General features: G+C 43.8%; 1 protein-coding gene across 1 annotated transcript; it reads left to right on the top strand.

The window, feature by feature from the left end:
- Positions 1 to 655: 655 nt before the first annotated feature.
- Positions 656 to 13,951, top strand: DNAJC8 (DnaJ heat shock protein family (Hsp40) member C8). The gene is made up of 9 exons (XM_081920931.1): positions 656 to 803; positions 3,594 to 3,695; positions 4,866 to 4,922; positions 6,428 to 6,494; positions 6,722 to 6,816; positions 8,398 to 8,469; positions 9,503 to 9,594; positions 12,350 to 12,425; positions 13,172 to 13,951. The coding sequence occupies exons 1-9, from the start codon at positions 735 to 737 to the stop codon at positions 13,292 to 13,294; spliced, it is 753 nt and encodes a 250-aa protein (XP_081777057.1). The 5' UTR covers positions 656 to 734; the 3' UTR covers positions 13,295 to 13,951.
- Positions 13,952 to 16,136: the final 2,185 nt, after the last annotated feature.

Here is a 16,136-nt window from a genome sequence, read left to right as displayed (position 1 = left end):
CTCTTAGTCTACCAGAGAACTCAGTGTGTGAAAAACTTTGAGCTGGTTTGCTCCATCTCAGCCACATTGCTCTCACCAGCCTTTCTTGTGTTCCTATACCAATAATTTAGAAACTTTCACTACTTTGTAACGATAAAAAGGTTTTACTGCTTCTGACTGATGTATGGAAAAGCACATAACCAGACCTTTGAAGGGTTTGGTGGTAAGTAAACCAATTTGTAACTTGCCAAACGTGTGGCCTTTCCCTGCGTGTGGGAAGAGGGACATTTTAGAACTCACTTGGAAGGGCTAACAGCCTATATTTCCACACCCTACTTCACTGCCTATTTTGTGACTTTCTCTGCTAGGATTCTCACCCAGGAGTACTTGCCCCAAACTTGGAATATGTGTGTGTGTATGCAGGGTTGTTGTGAGGCAGGCGGAAGGAGAGAGGGAGAACTGACCATAAACTCAGGCTAACAACATCCCTTGTGGAGGGGGAGGGGGAAAGCTGCCATGTCGCTTAGCCCCGTTGGTTGCTACAGCACACCTGCTGCCGGTGGCAAGAAACCTGCGACATAAGACTCTCTGACAGCTGCTGCAGCCGCGCACTGGCCCTTTAAGAGCCCCTCCCGTCCCCTCCGAGGCAAGGCGAGTAGCTGCCGGTCACGTGTCGGCGGCTTCAGCCGAGGAGGAGGGGAAAGGGGGTCCGTATCACGTGGGAAGGTCGAGCGGAGGGTCACGTGGCGCGAGAGATGGCGACCCCGGCGGAGCGAGAGGCGGGCCGCGGCGCCGAGGAGGCGTTTCTCACTTTCTACACAGAGGTGCGGAGTCCCTGGGCCCCTTTCCCCCCCTGCGCTTCGAGCCCCCCGCTTTCCCTCGCCCTCCTCGGGCCTTGGCCCTGGCTAGGCCGCGGGGGGAGATCCACAAGGCTCTCCCTCCCTCCCTGGCCTCTTCCTTTGGGGCTCCCTGCGACTCCTGTCCCGCGAGGGCGGCAGGGACGCGCCTTTCCCTCTGCCGTTCCCACCTCACCCCCCCCCGCTCCCTGGGGCGGAGGGGCCCATTTATGGGTGTTACTGCGGGGTGCATGACTAGAGCATCGGCGGTTCTCCAGGGCCTCTCTTGAACCCCCCCTGACTGTCCTGGCTATGGCTGCCTGGGGTTGCCAATCTGGTGTTTTTGCAGAGACCCCGGGGAGGGTCTTTAATGGTGAAGGAAGGGGTAGAGGGACCCATTTCTCATCTGGTGTGCGTGCAGGGCCGGATTTAGGTTTGATGAGACCCAAAGCTATTGAAGGTAATGGGGCCTTTTATATGTCCAGCTGTCCTTTGTCAACAACAAATAGTCGCAGGTTTTTGTGTTGAATACAGTCATACATCATGTTATGTTTGCTTCACGTTACGTTTTTTCAGGTTGCATCCCGTGCTACTGGAAAGGGTTACTTCCGGGTTTTGCTGCTTGCGCATGCACAGTAGTGCTAAATCGCGCTTAACGCATGCGCACAAGCACCAAATCACACCACACACCTGCACAGATATGGCACTTCAGGTTGTGGGCTCTTCAGGTTGCGAACGGGCCTCTGGAATGGATCCCATTTGCAACCAGAGGTACCACTGTATATGCTATATGGTAATTTATGGACCTAATAAATATCTAAAGCCATTTGCACATGTTGCCATGAAACCAGTCCATGATGCAGAATGTAGTCACCCTATATATAGAAATGAGCACCCAGTGATATTTTAGGGAGCAGGCTAGCAGGCGGGGCCCATTACTTGCACCATAAGAGCTACACAACACAAAAGACTGTTGCTGTATGTAGGTCTTATTTCTTTTTTAACTTGTATTTTGGAAATGTACATCCAGGTTTTTTTCCTTTACATTTTTGGGGGGCGCCAAGAGAGTGGGGCCCTAAGCTGTATAGCTTGTTTAGCTTATATGTAAATCCGGCGCTGTATGCATGGAGTTGTTGTTACAGTATTAATTGAATTTATATACCACCCTATACCCTCAGGTCTCAGGGTGGTTCGCAGGATAAAATCAGAATATAAAACTGCAAAGTGCATAATCAAAATAACAGCAGCAACCACAACCCAGTATAACACCCCTCAACACATTTAAAAAGGGCATACTGTGGCCATCACATACTTTGTTAACTACAGGGCTTTCTTAAAAGTGGCTGTAGTCCTATTTCTGCTTATCTGGGACCACTAACCCACCACCCTGTGGATAAGACACATTGACTCACACTGCAGGACTTGTTGGGTGTTATTTACTTGCATCCTGCCTTTCTCCCCAAGTGGGGGATCCGAGGCAGTTTGCAACATTTAAAAGCATTGTTTATTAAATTACAGTATAATAACCATAAGTTGCACAAAACTGATAATTAAAATAACATCTCTGTGTATGTAAATGCAGCAGTTAAAATATTATTTGTCCTGGCAGCAGCTTGAAGATCAGCACAGTCTGTATGGCAGCCTGGGGCCCAAGCCCAATAGGGCTTAGGTCAGAACTATTATTTTGAGCTGTGTCCAGAAATGGACCAGTCGCCAGTGAAGTTATTTTAACAGGGGAGTAACATGTTCCCTGTAACCCAGGCATAGGCATACTCGGCCCTCCAGGTGTTTTGGGGATTACAACTCCCATCATCCCTAGCTAACAGGACCAGTGATCAGGGATGATGGGAATTGTAGTCCAAAACATATGGAGGGCCAAAGGTTGGGGATGCCTGGTTTAATGTATCCATCCTGTGTAAAGTCTTCTAAGTGACTAACTGTTGTTGGTGCACACCTGGAATAATTAATGCAGCTGCAGTTGTGTGCCCTCTGGAATTTGATACCTCACAGTCCGATCCACATGTTTGAGTACTGGCACGCACTTGGTGCAGGATTGTACCATATGATTTCAATGTGCAAATGCAGAAACTGGTATCGGGCACAGAAATCGTCATTCAGAGAATATCAGCCTTCATTATAATAAATGTCTATACCATGGTTCAGTTAGTCATTTGGCAGCACCTGATGCTGTAACATTGCAGAAGCCAAGCAGGTATGGTACACCTGGTTAACTCCTTTAATGGGAGACTTCTTGGAACCTCATGTAAGAGCAGGATGAAATAATGATAATAATATATACACTCAAAAGAAAGCCTATACTATATCACTGAATTCACAAACCAGTATCCATCTCCTTTATTTTGAAACTTGTTGCACTACAAATATGGTTCTGGCATGCACCATAAATTATTCACACATCTGGAAAATATTTTTTCCCCCAGCAATGTAGTTTGTTTTGAGGAAGGGACAGGGAAGACAGTTTGTACCAGTTTTCCCTGAAGTACCCCATACTGCCTCTCATGTTGCTGCAAAGGTCTCCTGACCCTCCGGGGCAGCTGTTCAGGTGGCAGGGGCTTGCTGGAGGAGGAGGGATCAGTCAAAATTGCTTTCCACTCCTTCCAGCATGAGCAGCACTTCCCTGAGTGCATCTCTGAATCCAACCCATAATGATGCTTTGCTCTTGGGCTCTGAAGATAACCTTTATTTACAGATGTTCCTTTCAACATATGTTTTAGTAATGTACAGTTCTAATAATGGATGGCTGTTTAATTTCTGCAGGTGAAACAAATAGAAAAGCGGGACTCTGTTCTAACGTCAAAAAACCAGATTGAGAGGCTTACTAGACCTGGATCATCCTATTTCAATCTGAATCCATTTGAGGTAAGTCCAAGCACATTTTCATTCAAACGATTTTTTTTACAGCTGTTAATTTTTTTATTGTGTGATTGACAGTCATGCTCAGTTCATAGCTAGCACTTTCTTTAAGGCAGATGGAAGCTGCAATGTCATACTTGTCTCTTGAGTTTGCACCTGCAAAGAGTACCTGCCACAAAGTGTTGCAGTGTAGAGTGCTCTTGTTCAGATGTTTTATTTATGATTTTCAGATATACACATTTCAATAGTTTTACAATCATTTTAACATTTCATAACTCGACTTACTCCTCTTTCTGTCCTAAATTTGCAAATTTCTTTTAATATATTTTTACATAATTATCTTTATGCAGATTTATATTATTTGCTGTTAACCATACACCTAGATACTTAACCTTCCTTCCAGTCTTTAGACCTGACACATCTTGTAATTTATTTTAACTCTCATCATTCATATTTTTTACCATGAGTTTGCTTTTGTCTTTATTAATCTTAAGACTTTCTACATCTCCAGTTTTTTAAATCTCTTGTAATACTTTTGGGATTGACTCCATTGGTTCTACAGATATCACCACGTCATCTGCAAATGCTCTTATACCTTTTTTTTTTAATTACATCTTATTATTTGCGCCTGCCAGCCATGCTGTTTTCTAGGATACTCCATTCCATTCTCTGCTCTGCCCTGGTTTTACACACACACACACACACATCCATAGCCAGTGAACATTCAATGGTCACTGGGCTGTTTGGGGACTTTTTCATCTAAGCCCCCTGACCGAAGGTTTTATATTTTTGCAAACATTGTTTTCTGAGCCTGCTGGTGTCTGCCTCTTAAACATGGGTGATGTGGGCTACATATCTGTCATCACCTGGAAAATGAGTTTATTTGTATATAGGATTTTCTGAGCCAGTCCTCTTTCAAGGAAGCCACTTCTGTCAGTTTCTCAGTCTGTGTACCAAAGAAAAAAAATGCTAATTTAGGCACACACAGGCCTAGATCCAGTTGCATAACCAAAGATGTAAGCTTGGGAAAGAGCATGAGTTTTGGCATGACATGCTATCACAGCCTCATCTGCTGGAGTGTAACCCTTCTGCTGAAGAAAGTTTTATGTAGTTTCCAGATTGCAGAAAGGCTCAGAATGTAGCTGCTTATGATGATGTTACTTTGGTCTCTTCCAGGTGTTGCAGCTGGACCCTGAAGTTACAGATGAGGAGATAAAGAAGAGATTCCGTCAGGTACATGCCTCTGTTGTTATTTTTGTAATACAAAGAGCCTTGGAGCAAATCATGTGAAGAGAGGGGAAAGTACTTCTCCTTCAAAGACAATTTAGCAGGGATATGGCAGAAGTAGGAGGAAAAGTGTTCTCCCCTAGTATTTGCAGAGAAACAACAATGGCTTTGAAGCTGGATATGAGCTTCCTCTAGAAAAACCTGGGGTTTGTTTTCCCAGAATGTATTCTTGGTGGCATAATTATACCCAAATTTGGTTTCATGTCCTACTGATTACTAGGCATCCTGTATGTCCATATACACATGCCTAGCCAGAGTATTTGTTAGAGAACTAGTTATTTAACAGTTTATTTATTTTTACTACTACAGTGGTACCTTGGTTCTCAAATTTAGTCTGTTCCAAAACCAAAGCGTTTCAAAACCAAGTCATGCTTTCCCATAGAAAGTAATGCAAAATGGATTAATCTGTTCCAGACTTTTAAAAACAACCCCTAAAACAGCAGTTTAACATGAATTTTACTATCTAACGAGACCATTGATCCATAAAATGAAAGCAATAAACTGTGTACTGCAGTCACACAATTAATCAGTCGCTGAACTGGGTTCCACACAGTCACAAAAACAAAAAAGAGCCGCAAAAAAAAAATGCTAAATAAATAGCAAAACCAGACAGACCTCAGAGTAACACTCAAAAAGGAAATGTGGCACTCAAATCAGAAGCGTGACGCTCAAAATGGAGCATGTTCAGCTTCTGAAAAACGTTTGCAAACCAGAACACTTACTTCCAGGTTTGCAGTGTTTGGGTTCCAAGTTGCTTGAGTACCAAGGCATTTGAGAACCAAGGTACCACTGTATTGGTTTGGGATGTGCCATGTGTCATGTATTGGGACTGTGCAAGTAACCCTGAAGCCCCATCATCCCCACTGCCATTCTAATTCCTTGAGCACTGGAAGTTCAGTTCTGACTTAGGTCGCATCAGAGACTACTCATTTTTGCAAGCTTTCTCTTCCAGCTAAATAGTATGCAAGCTGTGTGTTGTTGTTTTGTTTTATTTGAAATTGAAGCTGAGACTCTCAAAATGCCAAATTTTGTACCAGGTAACAAGTCCTGGTCTTGCACTGTGAAATCCCAGATGTGAACACTTTGGTGTTGTTTTTTTATTAACAGTTTGAATAAATTGCAGGGGAGCAAGATTTGAGGGCCCTCTAGGAAATTAGTTTGTCCTAACTGAATATCTATACAAAGATTCACAGTATTAAGGTCCACAAATCCGTAGTTATTCAGGGTGGGTTTCTTCATTTGATCTACTCAGCTGCTTTGCTGAGATTGGGGAGGCCTGGGAATCCAGATGAAGGGCTTATTCCAAAAAGAGGAGAATGAGTGGCGAATGTTTGATGCCATTTTATTAATAAACAAGGCAGAGAAGCCAATCCAGACCATTCTGTTATGGGTAGCCCTGTGTTAACAGCACACCTTTTGATAAAAGTACATTTTTACTCTGTCTTTTACAGTTATCCATATTGGTGCATCCCGACAAAAACCAAGATGATCCTGAAAGGGCACAGAAGGCATTTGAAGGTACCTCGCTGGTTTTCCTGTGTTTCCAAAGCTCCAGATGCTAGCATTGCACTAAATGAATGTGGTTGGGTTTGATGCTAGAGCTTGGAAAGAGAGCTGCCTACTGCTGCTCTGTTGGATCTCTGGAAATAAACACGGCTTAGTGTTTTCTCAAGCTCTGATCGCATAAGCAGTGTAGACCATTCAAGTTATGTTGAGTGTGCTGATAGAAATGTTTGGTTTGTCAGCTGTCGACAAAGCATACAAGTTGTTGCTGGACCAGGAACAAAAGAAGAGGGCCTTGGACGTGATACAGGCTGGAAAGGAATATGTAGAGCACATTGTAAGTACCCTGGGTGTGTGACAGCTAGCCTCTGATTTGAGGGAGGGGATTAAGCGACTGAGCTTGATGCCTAGGGAGGGGGTGCAGTTTTATGTTTGCTTGGAGCTAAAGTGTTTCCTCGTCATAGTTCAGGTTAGAACAGAGCTTTTCTGTATTTTATTCAACCATGATTTTGATTTTCTGCAAATATAACTAGAACTGAAATGTTAGAAATGGGAACAGGGAGGCATACCAAATGTAACTATTGGTGCTTGGAATTTGATAAATGTTAATTATTATGCAGATGAAATCTAATAGATCATTTAAACTTATTTTGAAGCTGTCTTATTAAAATTCTGCTAGGGAAAAAATGTAACTGAAACATTTTTGCTGATGGGAGATAAGATTGATTTATTATGATACTTTCTGCCATATACCATCCTAGACACGAGCTTGAGTGGATTATGTTAAATTGTTTAAACGTTTTCATGCGTTCAGTGCTTTAGTTTGGCTAGGCCATATCCCTTCAGAGCTCTTTGCTCCCACATTGCTCACATTCTTGCTGTTGAATTAGATGGAATTCTTGCTGTGTCACTTTACCTTTGAGTATGTGATGGGTGAGGAGCTTAGAGAGGGATTAGAATGCCGCCTAATTTTCCATCCTTCTCTAAATTCCTCACTCTTCTTTGTCTCCAACCAACCCCAAAAGCAGAATATTGCAGAGCTAGAAAATGAGCTCTGTTAAAAGCAAATGGGAAACCGTTTGGGACTGAACTGGAATCCTGTATCATAATCAGGGTGAATCCAGGGGTGGGGTGGGGGGGATGCATTTGGCCTGTGCCTGAATTTTAGATGCTTTTCATTTCTTTGGCGTTTGGAATTTTTAAAAATGTGCATCACACCCAGATGTGACACACTCTCAGGTTAGAGATGTATCTTTAAGCAAATAAGAGATGAGATGTAGTAAAAGACATGGTTTGTTTGTTAACTGATAAAGATTTTGCCACATTAAAGAACTGTAACTTGGAGATATGAATAAAAATATATCAGTTCTGATGGCACAAGATTAGACAGATCAGCATGTTCTCTTAAGATCAGGTGACTATCAAGCCAACCAACCACCGGCTCTTTTCTATACCTCCCTCCCCACATATGTCATCATTTTTAAATTATTATTATTATGGCTAGGGGTCCCAAAAGCTGGAGGTGGCCTGGGACTGAGAGGGCCTGACCATAATGACATATATGTGGGAAGTAGGAGAAAGTTATAGAGTGTCCAACTTCTGTTCAACTTGCAGTCTTTTTAGCTAGCCTCCTTTTAGCCAGGATAACTATAAACTATTCTTTAAAAAAAAAAAAATCCTGGAGCATTATCGCTGATCATGTCTCCTTGTACTTGCATTTTTATATTTTTAACTTGGATATCCAGACAGTAAAAAGTAAACAAATTTGGAAATCTGTTTTCACTCAGGGCCCATGACATCAGTGCCTGTGCTGATTGACCTTACGGCTGTCAGAATGAGCCGCAGAAGTGCTAACAAGCCTAGTGCAGTTCAGAGTTCTGTAAGATTTCTGTGCTCCTTACCTGTGATACCTTTTTAGGCAAAAGAGAAAAAGAAACAGTTAAAGAAAGAAGGCAGGCCAACCAACATAGAAGAAGATGATCAAGAAGTAGTAAGTTGACTAGCAGGATATACTTCGTTGGCAGGGCTGGGTTCTCCCAGGCCTGGGGTGTACTTTGTTGGTTTATGATTTGGGGGCAATACACATCTTGGAACATCTGAGGCTTTGAGGCTGGAGGCTTGTAAACCTCCTCAGTGTCTCTTGAGTGCCTTTTGGGTCCCCTCTTACATTTGTGGGCCTGCAGTAGGCTTGGTGGGATGCAACATCACTTTATGAGTGCTGGACAGCCAGGCTGTTGCTATTTAAATTTCCCCACAGTGCTACCTGAGGGACATCTAAATGACAGCACTCCCAGACCTGGGGCCTGATATGTATGGCCTAGTTGCCATTATTCCCTTAATGTCAATATGCTTACCACCTGCTCACTCAGACCCAGCCACTTGGTGTGCTGGGGAGGGTTTGAAGGTGGGGACACTGTCAGGTGGCTTGGGTACCACAGCTGTCTCAAACGGCTGATGCTGGGCCCGGTCTGTTTCACCGTGTTTTAAATATACTGTGACCTGCTTGGGAAACCTCGGCTAGCAGGTAATATGGAAGTATTCCCAACAGATATATATATTTGCCAAGTCCCTGCTCGCTGTCCCTTCCTTTTCATTATTTCGTCCTCATTTTACTGTCGTGTGCTGAGATTTACTGCTTTTCACTGCAGTTTTATGGGATAGCCTTAACCATGTCTACTCAGAGATTGCAGCCTCTGTTACCTTTCCCAAACTCGAAAATAATTCCATTCTTAAGAACTTTACTACAGGGTGGTGTCTTGTATAAACATTTGAAAGATTACACTGGAATGTGCTAGCGGCGTGATGGGTTGGTAGAAGATGTAGTATTTTAAGCCCCGGCCTCTGAAGTGTCCACCTAGTGTGTGCTGCAGTGTCATTTTTGTGTGCATGCAGTCCTGCGGAGGGGGGTGGGGGAAGGAGTTTTGTATAAAGCTTTTCATTTTTCCAGGCCCAGGGGTTATTAAATGAAAGGTTACATTGCAACTGGGCCCTTGGTATGAGTGCTAAACCTGTGTTTCTTACAGTTCAAACAAGCGGTGTACAAACAGACAATGAAGCTCTTTGCAGAACTCGAAATTAAAAGGAAAGAAAGAGAAGCAAAAGAAATGCATGAAAGGTAGGAGAAGCAGTGGGGTATTGTGTTTGGTGTTGCTTTTCTTGAAGCCCATGTAGTTAGGAATCGTGGAGCATGTAGGCAGCACCTGAAATCTGAGTTGCGGTTTTCCAAAGGTAGCCTTAGGGGGAGGGAAATGCTATTTTATTAAGCATTTTTATAACGCTTAACCCATGGGTGGGCAAACTAAGCCACAGGGGCCGGATCCAGCCCAATCGCCTTCTAAATCCGGCTTGCGGATGGTCCAGGAATCAGCGTGTAGCCCGGTCCCCCACAAGGTCTGAGGGACAGTGGAGTGGCCCCCTGCTGAAAAAGTTTGCTGACCTCTGGCTTAACCCAATGAACAGCTTTACACATGCTCCCAGAGAGACAGCTATGTTAAATCTGTTGCAAGAAATATAACAAAGAGGCTTTTGACACCTTAAAAAGAACCCCAATACATTTTATTGTTTGGGTAATAGGCATGTGTGGTCTAGAACCTACTTCATCAGATGCATGAACTGTTACCCTCAGTTTACTTTTTTCTTGTGTGGGTATATAAATATATATCACACACATACACCTACCTTTGTGTTTGAAATTGAAAAAAATGGCCAAGAAATACAACACAATTCTACAGAAAGCTTAAACGTATACAAGGCAGGCATGGTGACCATTTTTGATCAGCTGTAAATAGGTGATAGCATAGCATGCTATAATGTGAGTGGTTCAGAAATCTTCCAAGATAAAATATGCCAAAACTAGGAAATTGTTTTGATTGGGATTCATTTTTCTACCTATTGCTGATGGTGACTGTGGTACCTTGTATAAATTTAACCTTTACTTGTACTTGTAACCACAGACTTGTAATATTGTCTTTTACTGGCATTTATTATAAAATAAATAATTCTATGCCTGTATGCATGAGCCCATACCACAATAAATCTGTTATTATTTAAGTTGCCACAAGATGTTTTGTTTAGCTCATGATGTATGTTACATTAAGGGATTGAATACTTGTCTTATGCAGCCCTCTGAGCTGTATTGTGAGACAGGGATTTGAATTCACCTAATATGTGCCCAAAACCAGTGCTCTGCCCACTTATACCGCAAACTTAAGTTTTGTAGGAGAAAGAGTATTGCTGAGAGCCAGTGTGGTATAGTGGTTAAGAGCGGTGGACTCGTAATCTGGTGAACCGGGTTCGCTTCCCCGCTCCTCCACATGCAGCTGCTGGGTGACCTTGGGCCGGTCACACTTCTCTGAAGTCTCTCAGCCTCACTCACCTCACAGAGTGTTTGTTGTGGGGGAGGAAGGGAAAGGAAAATGTTAGCCGCTTTGAGACTCCTTAGGGTAGTGATAAAGCGGGATATCAAATCCAAACTCTTCTTCTTCTTCTTCTTCTTCTTCTTCTTCTTCTTCACTACATAAGTTATTTGCAAGGTGATGAGGTGGGTTGCAGTGTGTCTCATGTACAGTGGTACCTAAGGTTAAGTACTTAATTCATTCCAGAGGTCCGTTCTTAACCTGAAACTGTTCTTAACCTGAAGCACCCCTTTAGCTAATGGGGCCTCCTGCTGTCGCCGTGCCGCCGGACCCCGATTTCTGTTCTCACCCTGAAGCAAAGTTCTTAACCTGAAGCACTGTTTCTGGGTTAGCGGATTGTGTAACCTGAAGCGTATGTAACCTGAGGTACCACTGTACTGGAAAAAGTAATAATCTAGGATAACTAGGAGAAAATACATAATTTAGGTACTGTATATGAGAAAAGAGCTCTTGCATTGTAATATCGAGATTGGAGCTCCAGGTGGCAGTCTTTGTTTTGCAAGGCTTGTAGGCTGAGAGATCCAGTTAATGTGCTTTCTGTCCTTTTCTTTGCTCTGAAGCCAGGTTTATTTTTGTACTAAGTGCGTCTCCTCTGGGCGGATCCAAGTCCTGCATTTTATTTTGGGCCCCAGCACTCTGCACCCAAGGCCCTTTTCATTGCAGCAAGCGTTAAATACGCCAGATTTCAACCCATTTTCAAAAGTGTCATCTTATAGCAGGAACAAGCTGTTCCAAAGGGCTTTATCCAAGACAGTGTGGGTGGCTTGCCATATAGAAGCCTAATGTAATATTTTCTAAATTCGTACCCTGTCCTCTACCAAGGGGTTGTTATGGGTAATATGCTGTTTCCTTCTCAGAGGCACACACTTAAATTTAAAAGGTGGTGAGGAGATACATGGATGGTCATAGCATAGAGATGTGGATATACTGAGGAATCTCTGACTCTCCAGGTGTTGTTGGGCTCTCGACTTCCACCCGCCCCAGCCAGCATGGCCAATGGCCAGGGATGATGGGAGTCATATACACAAATAGGATTCCTTTCCCAGATTTCTCCCATCTGTTCTGTCTCCTGTATCCTTGTCGAGGGAAACATACAGCTGATCTCCCTTAACTCGTCCTGTCTCCTTGCTGACCAACGCTGATCCTTAATCTAGTCCTGGCCCCCATTCCCCAGTACAGTGGTACCTCGGGTTAAGTACTTATTTCGTTCCGGAGGTCCGTTCTTAACCTGAAACTGTCCTTAACCTGAAGCACCACTTTAGCTAATGGGGCCTCCTGCTGCCGCGCCATCGGAGCCTGATTTCTGTACTTATCCTGAAGCAAAGTTCTTAACCTGAAGCACTATTTCTGGGTTAGCGGAGTGTGTAACCCAAAGCTATGTAACCCGAGGTACCACTGTACCATTTTACTCACAGGGAATGCAATGCTAATTTTTCTCCTTGGCTCTTATTCTAGGAAGCGGCAAAGAGAAGAAGAAATAGAGGCTCAAGAGAAAGCCAAGCGTGAGCGAGAGTGGCAGAAGAATTTTGAGGTAATTATTATTTGCAGCTTTGGCTGTCCTATCAGCATTTTAGCAGTCTAATCTCAAAGCGCACTTATTCTCTAGTAGGTCCTACTGAATTCAGTCAGACTTGTGAGCAAATGTGCTTAGGATTGTGCTGCAAGGCTTGTGTTGAAAGGGTTATTATACATATGCATGTATGCATGCCTACCTGCACACCCTGACCTTTTTACCAAAGTGCACAGCTATGTTCTGGATACTCCCAGCATTCCCTGCAGATTCAGATATTAATTCTAGAAGCTTCGGAACACCCACCAGGGTGCCCCCCAAAATGTATAGTTTAGTTTTTCTTTTGCATTTGAAGCTGTCATGTCTGGCAGTGGCCTTCCAAACTCTTAGCCTGATGCCCCTTTCCCATCCCTGGTAGCTGAAATCCTGTTAACTTGAGATAGCATGTACTGAAACTAGAGCCTTTCACTTGAGAGCATGTGCTCTGGCACTGAGCTGTGGTTCCTCCCCATACATTCCCCCTGCTTGTTATATGGCTTTTCTGTTCTTCCCACAAGCCCTAGCTGTTGCTACTAAGACAGACTACTACAAAACCTCTTCCACCAACTCACCCTTTTAGTGCTTTGAAGCCCTTTCCCTCCTTCTGGTGACTTGCGCTCCTTAAAAGGTGTCTCAGGAAACGCTTCCCTTTTGATATAAACAGGAAAGGACACTCTGGCGTCATGGCACTTGCTTCTTGTTTACACTCTCATCTTCCTCATACGTAGGAAAGTCGGGATGGACGTGTGGACAGCTGGAGAAATTTCCAGGCAAATACAAAAGGGAAGAAAGAGAAGAAAAACAGAACCTTCTTGAGGCCCCCCAAGGTGAAGATGGAGCAGCGTGAATGAGCCTGGCTTTTTCAGACTCCAGCGGACAATCCCATTACCGTCACATTGAACCCTTTCTTGCTTTTCCAGTAGGATCTTTGTTTTCAGTATGATTGAATCTTGGTCAAAGTATTTACTGTCTCCTGCCCATTTGCCCTGAGGTTCATGATGTGATGTCCAGGGCCAAGCCTACTGCACTTAGAACACTTGGCTAACTTAGGAAGACCCCCACCATAACTGCTGTTGCATTTCCTCGTAGTCCCTGTAATTTAATGTTCTGTATTCCAAGGATGTTGCTGTTCAAATCGTCGTTAGGCCTAACTTGTGAGTGTCCAGCTAAGGCAGATGCTGGAGAATCTGATGCCCGGTGACTCCCTTGTTCACCTAGGCCGGTTGTCATGTTTCTGTCTGCATCAGTTTCCACTGTCAGTAGTGAAAATTGGAGCCTGCCATGGAGATGAATAGCTGGACTTTGCAAAAGTTCCCAACTCAGCTGCATGGAGCTGAACTTACGCCCCAGCTCTGACTTGCAGCTTGGCAACTCCTTTCTTCCAGGATTGCAGATGAGTTAACTGGCCAACTAGACTACCAGACCCCGCCCCTTGTAAATAAAAAGTCTTGCATTGAATATTCAGTTAGTGGCAATGTTCAGTATGTAAAATAAATTTTTACCCAAAACCTTTTGGTGTTGATGGCTCAAGTCGCTCCTGAAATGTGAGATTTGCCTGCTCTAATAACGTTTAATCTCATTTAAGAAACTGCATTTGATTTGTTTAACTAGCATTGGTGGAAGGTTGTCTCTACTGCCCAACGTACCGAATGGCTTACCAAACTGCTCCCCTAACTAGGAGTACAACGTGCTGCACTATCAGTGTCTGACAGTGCCTTTCAGATATAACACAGCCAAGTGCGGCCTCAACCCTGGTTTCTGAGGAAGTTTCACACACCAGACAGTTGGCTGCAGTTCCAGCTCCGCCCCAGAACAACAATCACACGCTAGAGGACATCTATAAATAGTTGTAGCACATAAGTAGATCTAACACATTTGGGGTTGTGGCTCAGCTGCTCACAAGCATACTAGAGTGCAGCTGTCCCGAGTGCATCCGTTCAGCAAACTTTTGTGATTTCTTAAGAAATAAATTCTAAGATTGTCGCATGCAAACCACTTCTTGTTACTGGGCTGTTAGTGAGGGGTTTTAGTCATCAGGTAATACTCAGCCAGCCCTTTACATGATGTCAGCCATGCATATTAGTCTTCATGGTTGTATAGTCAAGCACTTTCATCAGAAATCTTTCCTCTTACTTCATGCCTGAGTGCATGAGTGCAGGCATGAGTTTTGAACATGAATGTTGCTACAGGAAATCCTCAGTGGAAACACCCCAAGGCATTTTAGGTCAGACTATACAAATGGGGCACACTTCCAAAGAAGGTCTCCCACAGGGTGCAGCTTTAGCAAGCCTCCAAGATGTATCATCACCTTCAGCTGACACACCTATTCTGATTCTGGGGTTCAATCTTTCATATCAGCCAGACATGGCCAAACTTGGCCCTCCGGCTGTTTTAGGACTACAACTCCCATCATCCCTAGCTAACAGGACCAGTGGTCAGGGATGATGGGAATTGTAGTCCCAAAACAGCTGGAGGGCCAAGTTTGGCCATGCCTGATAAGCAAACATGCAAAGAAGCAGAGGCACACATACAGTGCATGCCACCCCACCCCCCAGGGAGTCGGTCATCTGTACACAGCTTAGGTTCCTCTAGTTTAGCTTCCCCTATAAGGAAAAAATAAGAAAATTGAAGCTTTTTAGTTCAGAGAAGAGGAGACATGGAACCATATAAAATTATGTGTGGCACGGAGAAAGTGGATAAAGAAAAGATTTTCTCCCTTTCTCATTACAGTAGAACTCGGGGACAACAAATGAAGCTGAATGTTGGAAGATTCAGGACAGACAAAAGAAAGTTTGTCTTCACACAGCACATGCTTACAACTCTTGCTTTCCTTTCGACCACATCCTATCAGGGACGATAGGAATTGTAGTTCAGAAACTTCTGCTTTAAAAATAATTATCCATCTTCCTTGCTTTGTCTAGACTAACTGGCTGCTAGCGTCCTTAATGCAGTAAGGAACGAAAGCAGACTTATCTCCATTTAGGTTTGATGAAGTGTTGTGTGTGAGATGGGGGAGGGGGCTTCTGTAACCCCCTGCCCCAATCCACAGTGCTGCTTTGATGCTACGTTAATGACATCTCATTGAGTTGTATGAGCAGCAACATTCTGACAAATCCCAGCTTTAAAAAGCAGCACACTTTTATGTGCCGGCTTGCTACAAATGTCTTGGGAAACTCCCTAGAGCTTGAGCAACTGTGGTGATTTCAGAGCATGTGTGAGAGCTCTTGTTGCAACACTGCAAAAGCAGCCACCCTTCCCTCTCCTGCTGAACTTCTGCAATCCACACATTAGCACAAATCCCTGGAGAAGAAGCATCCATGTGAAACTAAGAAGGGCAGTTCCTCAACTCACATTTAAAGCACATGACTTTCCTCCAAAGGATGCTGGGAAATGGAGTTCCCTACTCACAGATCTACAATTTCCAGAACTGTTCACAAACTACAGTTCCTGTAATTCATTGGGGGAAGTCATGTGCTTTAAGTTTATGGTATGAATCTCCCTGAAGAAGTCTTAGGCATAAAAAGGCTTGAACAAGTACAATATCCCTCATCATAATTGAGGAAGGGGTGGGGGCAGATCTCCATCTCAATATTGCGTTTTGCTTTTATTTCTGTGCTGCTCTTGTTCCAAGGAGTTCATAGTGGAGTGTTGCTGGCTTTACATCTGGGGGGCTCTCCACCCAAGTGGTTGGGC

The sequence above is a fragment of the Podarcis melisellensis genome (genome assembly GCF_964234715.1).
Source record: "Podarcis melisellensis genome assembly, chromosome: 8".
Classification (NCBI taxonomy): Eukaryota; Metazoa; Chordata; class Lepidosauria; order Squamata; family Lacertidae; genus Podarcis; species Podarcis melisellensis.
Note: the sequence above shows the minus strand (reverse complement) of the source record. Positions and strands in the feature narration are given on the sequence as shown.